Source organism: Scardinius erythrophthalmus (assembly GCF_964197995.2).
Source record: "Scardinius erythrophthalmus genome assembly, chromosome: 23".
NCBI classification, from domain to species: domain Eukaryota; kingdom Metazoa; phylum Chordata; class Actinopteri; order Cypriniformes; family Leuciscidae; genus Scardinius; species Scardinius erythrophthalmus.
Genome location: NC_138243.1, coordinates 27,052,032 through 27,065,236, shown reverse-complemented (window position 1 = coordinate 27,065,236; position 13,205 = coordinate 27,052,032). Strand labels below are relative to the sequence as shown.

The following is a 13,205-nucleotide window of genomic DNA, read 5'->3' as shown; positions in this document are numbered from 1 at the left end:
TCTGATGAGAGTATAAAACCGCTTGTTTTACAAGTTACCTTCTAAATCCTTGACTAATGAAATCTGGAGATAATTTTCTCTGGGAGGTTGACATCCGAAAACAAACCCTGAGTAGCTAAATTATTGTGACAGGATTGTCAGGAGTCCACTGGAATTTCTTTTATTTCATCAGGAAAAACAAAAACAAGATTTACTGCTGGACATTGTGAAAAAAAGTAAGAAAATTAAACAACAGTCTTGGCTCAAAATCTTTGTGTTCCAGTTTCCAAATAAAACATGATTATCTTGCCTGTCAGAGGAAAACTGTTTATCGTCTTTAAGTGCATTGTCCGGGTATTTAAAGTACACTTTTTCTATTTGGAAATTCTCTGTGTGAACACATTACTCGCACGATTTGTATTACAAAACATCAAAGAATTAGGGCTGCCCTCGTCAAAAGATTTTTCTAGTCGACTAGTAGTCGTTCATTTAAGCGATTATTAGTTGACTAGTCGCGTTTATATTAATAAGCCATAAATCATAATAATGAGCCTGTAATTGCCTATATATTACATAGCCTAATCAGCGCTAAAACGCATGCATAAAGCTTGCCACAGCTCACCGGCAAAAGTAATGATTATGAATGTGTCATGAAAAAACAGGAGACGACGGTCTAAACATTTTAATCATTTATTGATAATGTTTTCTGTGTTTTTGGCTGTAGAGATGAAGTCACGATGCTGACCCGTCATCTCCGCAGTAGTGGACGCCTCTTTATGCACGTTTCATACGGACTACATAATCTGAGAATATTTATTTTACACTTGAATTGGTTAAAGTCCAACTGAAATCAAAATTGACCCTATTTACTTTGTTAGCGCATATTACTAGTCTTGTGGTGAAAAATTAATCCGTGCAAGTTAATACACAGAAAAAAATTGTTTGCCGTCGTAATCTTTGGAATGGCTGATGACGTAGGTTTGACGGCTTGGTTTGGGAAACGCTTAACCACTCCCCTCAAACCGTTAGTCTGCTATGAGTGAGAGATGGAGAGGAGGAGCGCTAGAGTAAAACCCTGCCCTCTGTTCAATATTCCGTTTCACTGGGAAATACGTCACAACACTGGAGAAAAGTCGTTTGCAACTTCCGGTTCACGCAGACTTTAATTTAGACATTTCAAGCTTTCTATAGATATATATATCTCATGTCTGTGAGGAAAGTATACACTGAGTTTTGGTTCACTGAGACCAAGACGGCAGAAAGCACATCTTGATTGTTTTTATTATTTTACAAAAGCACAACGTTTTGTTGTTATTGTGAGTTAGGAGTCTGAATGTAATTCCAGTAAGCGCTTATGCGCTTAAGCTCTTAACACTTATGCACCTAATAATAGTGCACATTTATCTAGGTTAACATAAGAGCGAGCGGACTTGTAATGTTGCTACTACATACGTTTCAAGTGATTTAAGGTCGATGAATGATAGGCAAATGTTTTGATTTCTTGCCATAAACATTCTGTCCATCACAGATTGCGTGATTTCTTCACTTCCTGCATAGGTTTTTTTTTCTGCGACTAACGGACTAATAAAATGTTGGTCGTACTTTATGTTTTAAGTTATGACTCATTTGAAATTACCTTCATAAGCAGCGAAATAGAGTCTAGCTACCTGATACTGTAATAAGCACAAAAATACATGGCACACACAAATACTATGTTTTTGTAATTAGTTGTAACTATTTTCTATCAATACTGAAAAAAAATGTAATTCATAATTGCCATTTGCACTGAGCTAAGTTTTCGCATTGTATTCTGGGACTGCCTTATCATTGAAAGAAGCATGCAATGCTGCTTTTAATTTTAATCAAAGCCAGGAGTCTCAGAAGGCAGCATATTTTTGCCTTGGGAGAATTCACGCTTAAGTTGACAGCTCACTTGTGTCTCAGCTTTAAAGGGAAACCACAAAAAGTCCCAAATCAGCATTAAAAACAAGTGACTTCCTTTCTAGTGAATGTACAACAGTCAAGAGCGTGGCAGCTCGGTGAGGACTAAATTACTGCAATGGTGAGAGGAGGACAGTAAATGCAAAGCGTGGATGCAAATTCCACTCCATTAGCGTCCCGTTGTTAAACAGTGGGTGTAAAGGCACAGGTGCTCCAATGATGAAATGCTCACTCTTCACTTCCACGGGAAAGCTGTGGCTCCTTTATCTATCTCCCGCTTCAAGGCAATATCCGTCATTCAGCATTAAGAAGCTCTCCAAAAGACACTTTCCAGTTTGAATTTCATTTATAGGAAACACTTCACTAGAAGTCTTTAAAGCTTTAAAACTAAGATCTGTGTGGTTGCTAAGATGTTCTATGTAACTGCTGGCCTATTTTTGTCTATGGGATTTTTCAGTCTATTTCATCATGCACAATGTAGCAATTTTAAATTAGATCACTCTCATATATATGCGATTATGTGTGAAGGTACATAAAGACAAACAACAGAGAATGGTAAAAATAAAGCTGCGTGTAGTTTCTTACCATGGTAAGGGTCATGCGGTCAATTTCATGTTTGTCTTTGGTCTTGTGCTGCCTGAATGGACTGTGCCTTTGAGAACAGAAGAAGCAGAGTTCATGTAACCGCACACAAAGTGCTCAGCCTCGCAACGTCAAACAGAGGACACATGTGGTGATTTAGCAGTGACAGGTAGGCAGGAGGGGGGGTTTCCATGAGAGTTCAAAAACCTTTCAATCTCAGTTGTTGACTGTGTGACACAAGCATATCATTGTCTAACTCATCGTCTTGATGTAAATCAAAAACTGAGATAGATCGTTATTGCTAGTTGTAATTGATAACTAAAACCTCAAAAAGTAAAAATTAAATGATTTTGAAAAATATTTGTAATTTTATATAAATAATTTTTAAATAATCAAATTTTTATACCCTTAAAACGTATACCCCTAACTTGTATACACATACATACACACACGTTTTATATGTACAATTATTTATGTGGAGTGTAAAGTTTAAATGTATAGAAAGCTTTCCATGCCTGTTTGACCCACTTTCATTCTGCTTTGAAGTGTGTGTGTGTGAGACATACACCTCAATGGAAAGACATGCACCAGACTCCGCCCCCCATTACATCTTCTTCTCACCCCCCCACTCTCTACCTAGCAACCGTTTCAGTGGTCTCTCCTCCCCCTCTCTTTCTGCCTTTTTTCTCTATGATGTCTGCTCCTGACCTCCTGCTTCCAAACCCCTGACATTTAAACCTTACACTCCACATCAAACAGGTGAGAAACACAGACAGAGACTAAAAGAGAGAGAGAGAGAGAGAGAGAGAGAGAGAGAGAGAGAGAGAGAGAGAGAGAGAGAGAGAGAGAGAGAGAGAGAGAGAGAGAGAGAGAGAGAGAGAGAAAGAAAGAAAGAGAGAGAGAGACAGATAAAGAATTCATGAGCGGGCCGCTGCAGAGGGCGGTCTTACCCTCTCAAGAGTTTGAACAGCATGCAGCCCAGAGAGAACCAGTCGGCGCTGCTGTCGTACGCTGTTCCTTTCTGCAGAACCTCAGGTGCCATGTAGCCATGGGTACCTCTGCAAACACAGCAATTAATGCACATTAAAATCAAACCGTACACAACCCCCGGGCTGAGCACACACTGACTGTAAAACATAACAAAGCTCATTCTTATACATAACACAAACAGTCAAAATAATTGCTACATTAGTCCACTCTACCAAAAACTAACTTTGTTTTGCATTTTCATTTCGTTTTCCATCCTCTATCTGACCCATTGAATTTACCATGATGTTTTTGCTACTGTGCCTTTAAGATTGCACCGTCTATATTTAAATGAGCACATTTGTTGAATAACTGCTTTTTTTATTGAAATGAGCATTAAATAAGTGCTGACATGTAAATATTGGTGGTAAATATGTAAAATTGTCACGGCTATGGCATCATATCAACAAGAACTTCGTTTCAGCTTTGCTTTGTAAACATCAGTTTGTCTGCTTATTGCACCAGCACTACCATTCAAAAGATTGGGGTAGTGATTTATTTTTAAATAAATTATATTTGTTCAGCAATGACACTTTAAATTGATCAAAAGTGACAGAAAGCTTTTGTGACATTATAAATGTCTCTTCTATTCAACCCTTTACTTGGCAATAGAATCGCCATTGGCTAGTAAATTTCGCCAGACTGATATACTAATATATATACATATACTAATATATATATATATATACTAATATATATATATATATATATATATATATATATATATATATATATATATATATTAGTTTCACCAAATCAGCTTATATTTTTAAATATCTGAACGTACACTCTTAACATCAGTCAATCAAGCATTATTATGATACTATGCTAATCAAGCACTATTTAAATGATAGAACTTCAGTAATTATAACTAAAACTTGGTAACCATGTATGCATATTTGTCATTTTAACTGAACTTAGGCCTGGTGGTGGTGCTTAAAATATAGTTGGTCATTCAGTTACTGTAAAAAATTGATTAGAGTAATAGATCATATAAAATATTATTAAAAGTTAATACTACTACCACTAATACTACTACTAATATACCCATATATAACTAATGATGAGCTGCTGGGTTCATGAATGTTAATCGAAATGATTTGCTGAAATCAAAACTGGGATGAGCGTTAGCCAATGAGATTGCCGTTTGCACATTAGTTCCGCCCACTACCGGAGAAACCGGCATATCTTCTGCTTGTTCTTAAAAGCTGAATAATTCCAAATGAACTCCATTATTTTGACAGGAAAATACAACAAAGAATATCATTTCCATGTAGGGCGTCGATTCTGTGTGGTATGTAAGGCTCTCTCGCTCTCTCTTTGTGTGTGTGTGAGAAACCCAGCGCTCTCAGCAAAACGATTGCGAGTCATGCACCTTCACACTAGGTTACAGTTCGTCAAATACAGGTACGCTGCGCATCCATTGAGCTGCATATAAATAGTACAGATGGCTTGACGGAGAACAAAACTCTTAAGCGCTCAATCAGTGATCAGCGAGTGAAAATATTAACTTAAAATTAGACTCTAACTCACACACACACACACACAGGTGAGTAAAAACTAAGAATTTTGCATTACAAGAATAAATTATATTTTAAAATATATTTAAACAGAAAACAATTTTAATTTGTAATTTTATTTCACAATGCAACTGTTTTTATTGTATTCTTGATCAAATAAATGTGAACTTTTGAACCGAACTCTTGAGCGGAAGGGTACATTGAGGTCATTTCAAAAGAAAAAAAAAATGCTGATTTGTCAAGTTGTGTAATTTTTCTAATGAACAAATGGACTACAAAATAAAATTAACAATTGAACAATTCAAAAAAATGACACTGAAATGACACTGAAACAAACCGTATACAAGAATGTGGTCGCAAACACCACATGCATGTATAACATGATTGCTTGTATGCAATTCATTGGTTAAAGCATTTGTATACTTGCACAAAGAAAAAACAGATTAGACTGGTTTAAGATTTTATAACTGGCTGCAAAAAGCTCCAATACGCTCAAACATGAGTATGAGACAAAGAAGAGCTTGTGCCAACTGAGAAACATTGTCAGAAAACAGAAGCAATCACACTTCCCCCAAACAAGAGACACTTTTATTTTACACTAATAAAAGACGTGGTTTTGATCCCTTGAGAAGAGGAACTTACACACTGGCGTGTGGTTTCTTCTTGGAGAAATCGCAGGCCAGGCCCAGGTCAGAGATGCGTACGTGTCCGTGTTCATCTAAGAGGATATTCGCAGGCTGTGGGGAACAGCAAATGATGTGGAGGTTAGGACAGTCAAAATAAATATGCTTAAGAGCCTGATAAAGAACAGACTGTCTTTTTGTGAGCAACACCTACAAAATTACTGTGCATTACTGTGATTCAATGGAGTACATTTACTGAAGAAAAAACATGACCATGTACACAACGGAAAGCGTGCACAATAGGGCTGGGTTAAAAATACTGATTTCTCAAATTTAATTGATTCCCATTTTGAAGAACCAATATCGATTCTTACACCCGAAGAAACAATCTTTCAGCATATGCTGTTTTCAATTGATGAATGAACAAAGCTTTGTAGCAAGCCTCCCATCCAACAAATCCCAATTAGCATTGTGCTTTGTTACCGTACTTCTGTAAAGTCTCAGCTTTCAAATTCTGTCAATTTTATTACAAAATTCAAACAAACACTGTGCTGGCGCTCTTTAATGTAGAGCTCATGCAACCCTCTTTAACCCTAGCGCTGACACTAGCCAATCGCGCTCATGCAACACCGGAAAAGTAATGTGATTGGTTGTTGTCACTATGATAGTCGAGACAAACATAAAAAAATAAATAAAAATAATAATAATTTAAACAAATTGTATAAATACACATACATATATTAACATTGAACATTAAATAAGTAAGATTTCAAATGTTACAATTATTTTTTATAAAATGTTGCCATCATTTTAAAATGTACATATACATACACACAGTTATATATATATATATATATATATGACCATTCCACTATTGAATGTCACACAATCACAGCCAATGAGAACATATTTGATCTTTAATATACAGGCGTTTAGACCAATGAGATTTCCTATGAGCCATAAATTAGCATTTAACTACTGGACTGGTGTTATAAAAAGATCTGCATGATTATTATTAAAAAATGATATTCCACATACAATTATCAGCATATAGGTTTGGAATGATATGACGTGAGTAAACAACAACGAATTTCATTTTTGGGTGAACTATCCCTGTAAAAGACATTTCGCACTGGAAATCTTCCCATGTATTCTGGTTCTCAGGAACGTTGCTCAGAGGTATAAGCAAGCAAACGTGATCTATTTCATGCAGAGTTTTTCTTCTACACAAAACAGCAGTGATACTGCACCCTGCTCGCATGTGCAGTCTCCCGTTTCAGGAGCTTGCCAGGGAAGATCCTGCATATCCTCAGCAATCTGGCAGCGCGAAGCCCAAACATCTCACTTAAAATTGCATAATTCACAACGATTGCATAACTATACTCCTGCTGCTTCCACACAGAGGGTCGACAAATGACATGATATTAGCGGTCATCGCAATGGCAGGCGTTTGGGACTGTAGGTTAAGCTCGACTCGCTCCGTCATATGACGTACTTTTCCGTTTAAAGACAATAAACAGTGCTGCCAAGAGAGACAGCTCAGCCAAACTTAATATAAAATAACCTCAGACGACGACGCAGAACAGATTCAAGCTTACGTTACAAAATACACAAACTCGAACGGAACATTTCGTTTTCCCTTTTTAGCGGGAACAGGGAATCACAAGAACAGTTTTTCCAGTGACAGAGGACAGTACAAACAATCCTTTCAGTGTGAAAAAGAACGACTGGGATGGCGATGAACTTACTTTGAGGTCTCTGTAGACGACGAAACGATTGTGCATGTGTTCGAGGCCCAGTATGATCTCAGCTGCATAAAAACGCATATCCTTCTCGCTGAAGACCCCGTGCTGAGAGAGGTGATAGTGAAGGTCTCCGCCTGAAAGACAAGTACAATCAAACTGCATTATAAATATAAAAGATCAGGGATTCCACACCATGTAACCAATTCATTTACCTTTTGAGTCGTTTGTAGGGAGTTTAAACAAAATCTAAATTAAAGTATATTAAGCAACATAAAAATAAAGTAACAAAAAAAGAGCTTAATAAAATAAAGCAAGATAAAAATTCAATAATAAAAAAACAAAACCAAACAAAAAAAAAAACAAATAATGAATAAACCCCGGAAAATGTATATATTTAATCGACATTTATAGTTTGCAAAATCATAAATCCTCTCTAATAATATTTCAAGTTGTGGGTCGGTTAAGGATCTTCTAGTCTACCCAGTACGAGTTCAATTAATTATTGTAATTTGATTGAGATGTCACATGAACAGCCACTTGAACAGTGTCCATTTCTGAGAATTCTGGGAAAATGTTGATCATTCTGATATGTAGGAAGTGTTATAAGACCAGATTCATGAGTGTCTGTCTAAATGCTTTTGTTGAGTTAAATCCACTGTTTCTGAAGTGTGTGATGTGATTGTTTCACAAATAAAGAAGGATGTTCAGAGAAGTGGCCAGTGCTGCAGCGAAGATACAGGAAGTGTGAGTGTGTCTGAAGAGGAAGCTCCACCCCATGTTCAGGCTGACATTGAGTTATAGAGGAAGGCCAAAATAAGAGCCCTAAATGGCCTTCTACAATCTCACACTGGGTGGTGTTGGCTTGGATTGGTGAGACTATCTAAACCAGGGGTCTCCAACACGTTGCTCGCGAGCTACCAGTAGCTCGTGGCCTGATTGGAGGTAGCTCGCCAAGGGCCGTTCACATATCGCGTCTTTTACGCGCTCAAGTTTGTTATTTCAAATAATTGAAGCGACGCACTCATTTTTTCCAGGCGCAGCGAGTCAACATGAAGGATGTGGGTGCACCCAAACTACGGGTGTTTTTTTCTTCTCTGTAAATAAATCTAGTAGTAGAGCTACAGCAAGTGTTTTTCGATGGTGGAAATCCATTAGCTATTAAAACTTCTTCGTCGTTGTGGAGAGCGCAGGGCATGGTTGCATAGCAACAACAGACGCCACGGGAAAATCGGACCGAATTTTACTATTAATAATAAAAGATAAGCTAATGTGCATTGTAAATGTCAGTAATTTATCTTTTTTGACTCATTCTTTTTATAAAAATGATTTAAAGGCTGAAATATGCGAGGTTTATCTTTTTATAAAAACGTTTTTGTCAAAACTTTATTTGAACTTGTACATGTTAGTAGATAACATGTTGCAAGACACTCCTTTCAAATTTTGCCATCATTTTTAATGTTATTATTTTAATGTTTATGTAAACAAAAAGTGCATATTGATGCTAAGTTTATTTGTTATTTGCTGGTTTTCGACATAAAACTTGGTGAATTGATTTCATTGTGTAGTATTAGTACTTTTTGAACAGGATTAATTTCCTCTCTAGTTATGATGCACTATAAAATCAACAATAATTATGTGTTTTTACGGTATAACTTTTTTTTATCTCTGACAATTAAGGGTGACACATATAGAGGCCTACAATAACTCTTTTAGGTCTAAAACAGTTAGCATAGTTATTAATATGAGAGTTATGAGACATTATTTAAGAGATTTAAGTATTGCATTACATGAGTAGCTCTCGGCCACTTTCATTTTTAAAAAGTAGCTCTCAAATGAAAAAAGGTTGGAGACCCCTGATCTAAACTATAGCACAAAAATGTGCTCATGAATCTAAAACAAAACATAAAATCAAATCAATATGAACACAACACAGAGTCCAAAGCATTGTACTTCTGCTTTTTTTATTTTGAGTCTTAAAGCTGTAACACACTGGGCGAGAAGCGCCACGTAGCGTCTAGACGTATTGCACACCGGATGCAGACATTTTATTGCCAGTTTGTGGTCAACAATATTGATTGTTTAAAGGTATTATGAAATTAAGATAATGTCTGTACAGCAGTCCTGATTCATAGCTGGGCGCTGGTGTGAGTACACTCATTGAAAACAATGCGTTCGAATTTTAACCATGTGGCGCAATGCGACACTGCACTTCTCGTCTGGTGTGCGACCCCCTTTAGTCTTTTGTGTACCGAAATTTTTTTGTATTTTAGGTTTTGTCATTTGGCAAAAATTTTACTCTTATACATTGGCATGAACAAGTCTTTAGACCAAAGAGATGATGGCTACCCTTACCATTCATCAAGTCCAGGATGAAACACAGTTTATCAGGGGTGTGGAAGGCATATGTCATACACACTATGAAAGGGCAATCCTGCAGAGAGAAAAAGAGATGGAGAGGGTACAACAAATGAGACGGGGAAATTATTGTGCAGTCTGAGTACGACGACGAGTTGAGTTTGCACATGTGAACGTGTCACTCACCCCGGTGCTGACCAACGACAGCATGATTCTCTCATTGAGCGCCAGCGTTTCTCCCTGCTTCATTTTGATCCGCTTTTTATCCAAACACTTCATGGCATACCTGAGACACACACAGTAAGTGAGCACATCCTTTTATCCAAACCCAAAAGAAGCTTCTTTTTGGTTTCATCCTTACAACAGCACTTACATTTTCCCTGTGTCTGCCTTTCTGCATCCGTACACCTCTCCAAAACCCCCTCTACCGATGATCCGATGCACACTGAAGTCATTCATTGTCAACTACATGCAAAAATAAAACAAGATTTCAAAAGTTTTTAAAGGTGCATGAATAATTTTGGGGTAAAAAAAGCACAAGGAACAAAACGTAAGAAAAGAAGAAAAAAAAGAAAACTCACATGGATGTTGAGCTCTACATTCTTCCACTGGCAGAAACGCGTGAACTTGTCGCTATAGAACAAATAGAAAGGTTTTAAATGTTAAAATCATTCCCAAGCACCAAAATAAATCAAACACGAACTGAATTTTTTTTTATTAGCTTTGTAGCCGTCTGTCTCACCTTTCAATGAACTTCTGAAAGATCTTTCCTCGAAGACTGTCACAGATTTCAACTATGTATGGCTGGAAGGAGGCAAGCAAACAAATGCATCAGGATCTGTTGGGAGTCCCTGCTTTCTGAACACTTTACTTCCTCTGTGTTAAATGCACAAAAGCCAATCTGCACCCGGAAAAACAGGTTTGATTATATCATGTTGGGGGACTTACCTGAAAGAGATTTGGAGGAACTTGTTTCTTTGCTAGGTGAGTCTGGACATGGTCTACTGCCTTCTTAGAGAAGGGCTGTGAGAAAGGAAGGTAGATTAAGTGACATTTGCGATAAGGTAGGTCAAAACACTAAAACAACAAGAACAGCTTCCCCTGAATAAACGTCAAGCATCGACATTAACCTCCTAAGCATTCCTGGTTATCACAATATAAAACAGTGTGACAATCACACAGGCCTCGAGTGTCCTATAGGCCATTGTGTTGGTTCATTCAGGCTTCCTGTTTCTGAAAAGCTACTACTGGAGACTGACGGAGGCTAATGGTACTCTTGTTTTCTCGACAGAAATCATTTGAGTCTCCGGATCTTCAATGGACAATAAGAAGCATCATCCCTCCAGCTAGCAGCATTATAGAACCATGTTCCTTTGCATACATCATATTAGGGCTTATGATTATAAATAACATTTTAACAAAATATCATATAAAAAAAGATATATATATATCTTTTAGTATATACTATTATTATATATAATGCAAGTATTCATCTTCAATGATTAGTTGTTGGATCACTATTTGAACTTGCAAATAATCATGTAGTGAATAGAAAGCTTTGACACGACAGGAGCAGATCTACTGTAACCAACACGTAGCAAAATTAGTAGAACTGAAATTCAGAGACAAAATCTTGAATATTTATTCATCATTTATTAATTTTGCAGCCCTATGTTGTATAAATGAGAAATTGCTGCTAGTTTTTTCTTACATGTGAACACGACAGAAGCTCTTTCATTATGTAGACGTCGTAAATCTGTCGACTGCGTGTTAGCCTCTCCTCTTCTGAATCCAACTTCTCGTACTCTTTAATCTGAAAAGGACAAATCAAGACTACCGTCATCTCAGAGACAATCTCACGCTGTTTAATAGGACACATGGTGTTCTTCTGGTCAAATGGAATGGGAAAAAAACATCAATTAGCCATGTCTTTGCGGGTCATAACCAGCATGACGATAAGTCAGGTCAAACATAAAAATAATCTTTAGTAAAAACATGCACAATTACCACAAAGCCCATTGAAGGGAATATACAGATGCTTGCTTGCTTGCTTGCATAGAAAAAACTATTTTACCTCCTCATAAAACTTCAGCTGTGGAACGGCCTCGTCGATCTCGTTCATGCAGAAATCCTTGAACAAGAGGAAACCTGGACAACAGAGGCAGGAAGGCAAACAGTTAGATAAGGTGCAAAACAGAATGAACGATAGAAAGATTTGACCTTTTAGAGTGCGCAATGCAAGAAAATGTATTTATAAATATAAAGCAAATAAAACAGCAGCTATATTGATGCCTTTGAAAGCTCCCGAAAGGCATTCATGCCAAAGTAAACAAACGTATAACTAGAGTAAATAATAAAGAGACAACTCAAATAGCAGCTTTATCACCATGCATACATATAATATGATTTGCTCTGAAGGGGGAAGTTGTTCCAACGAAGCAGAATTTCATAACCAAATCAATATCACGCGGTGATGAAAACACAAGAAAGATCACAAGCGGTATATATTTTATGGATATTCATCATAAACATGCATTCAGCCTTGCAAAGAAAGTTCCTGATTTGTCATGGTGTCATGAAAATAAATGTCATTGAAAGGTTATGTTTTTATGCACAACAATTTAAGATTTTCCCCTTTTGATTGAGGATCAAATATGACACAAACTGCTTCTGGGATTCACCCAAACAGTTTAGCTCTCATTCGTGACTTGCGGATACAGGTACAGTGCTGATGGTAAACGCTCTCAGTGAATGAGGGACGATAACAACAACCTAACCAGTTGACTGCGGATTAGTTACTGTTAAGAGGATTATCCTTAAATCACAGGACAGACACCACTATCCTAATTCAGAAAATCCCCCATCAGACAGCCACCTTGACCTTCCATTTCACTCGATCCTGCCAGCTGGAGCATTTCCCTTCTCATCTTCAACTTGTTTGCTTTTCAACAAAGCACAGCAGAAGTTACCAGTTAAACAACCCATGCGCTCACGTGGTGACGACGTGGCACAGAGGGAGAAGATCAGCATAGACAGCAAAGTTGAGACTGTTCCCATAGCAACAATAATGGGCCACCATCATGAGCGGAGGGGACGGCCCTCGGATAGAGATCGCTGCCTGTCTCAGTGTTTGACTGGGTGACCGCACAGGGCAAAAGTCACAGGATGAAATGCAATTCAAGGGTGTCAAGAGTGCTATGGCCCTTTCAAGTCATATTAACAGAGCAGATGAAAGATGCAGGAGGAAGGAACGTTGTTCCAGAGGCTTAGCGTGCCAGTTCTAGCGTTGGGCGATGAGATCTGAGAGCGTGGCCACTTCTGATACCTGCAGCATTAGTGCGAGCTGATTACCACTGTTAAAATAGGAGGGCAGTGCAGACGTTAATTGGATCGCAGTGGAATTATCTTTTAGGAGATTAAAAACAACAAAAAAA

General features: G+C 37.6%; 1 protein-coding gene across 1 annotated transcript in view; it reads right to left on the bottom strand.

The window, feature by feature from the left end:
• grk3 (G protein-coupled receptor kinase 3) overlaps positions 1 to 13,205 on the bottom strand; it is a 60,634-nt gene that overhangs the window by 13,907 nt on the left and 33,522 nt on the right. Inside the window, exons 3-14 of the mRNA XM_081354668.1 lie at positions 11,846 to 11,919; positions 11,483 to 11,584; positions 10,720 to 10,794; positions 10,514 to 10,575; positions 10,353 to 10,404; positions 10,145 to 10,236; positions 9,958 to 10,057; positions 9,769 to 9,847; positions 7,420 to 7,550; positions 5,691 to 5,785; positions 3,453 to 3,560; positions 2,506 to 2,572 (exon numbers count right to left, since the gene is read on the bottom strand). Coding sequence (XP_081210794.1) covers positions 2,506 to 2,572; positions 3,453 to 3,560; positions 5,691 to 5,785; positions 7,420 to 7,550; positions 9,769 to 9,847; positions 9,958 to 10,057; positions 10,145 to 10,236; positions 10,353 to 10,404; positions 10,514 to 10,575; positions 10,720 to 10,794; positions 11,483 to 11,584; positions 11,846 to 11,919 — 1,037 coding nt within the window. The remainder of the gene's footprint in view (positions 1 to 2,505; positions 2,573 to 3,452; positions 3,561 to 5,690; positions 5,786 to 7,419; positions 7,551 to 9,768; positions 9,848 to 9,957; positions 10,058 to 10,144; positions 10,237 to 10,352; positions 10,405 to 10,513; positions 10,576 to 10,719; positions 10,795 to 11,482; positions 11,585 to 11,845; positions 11,920 to 13,205) is intronic.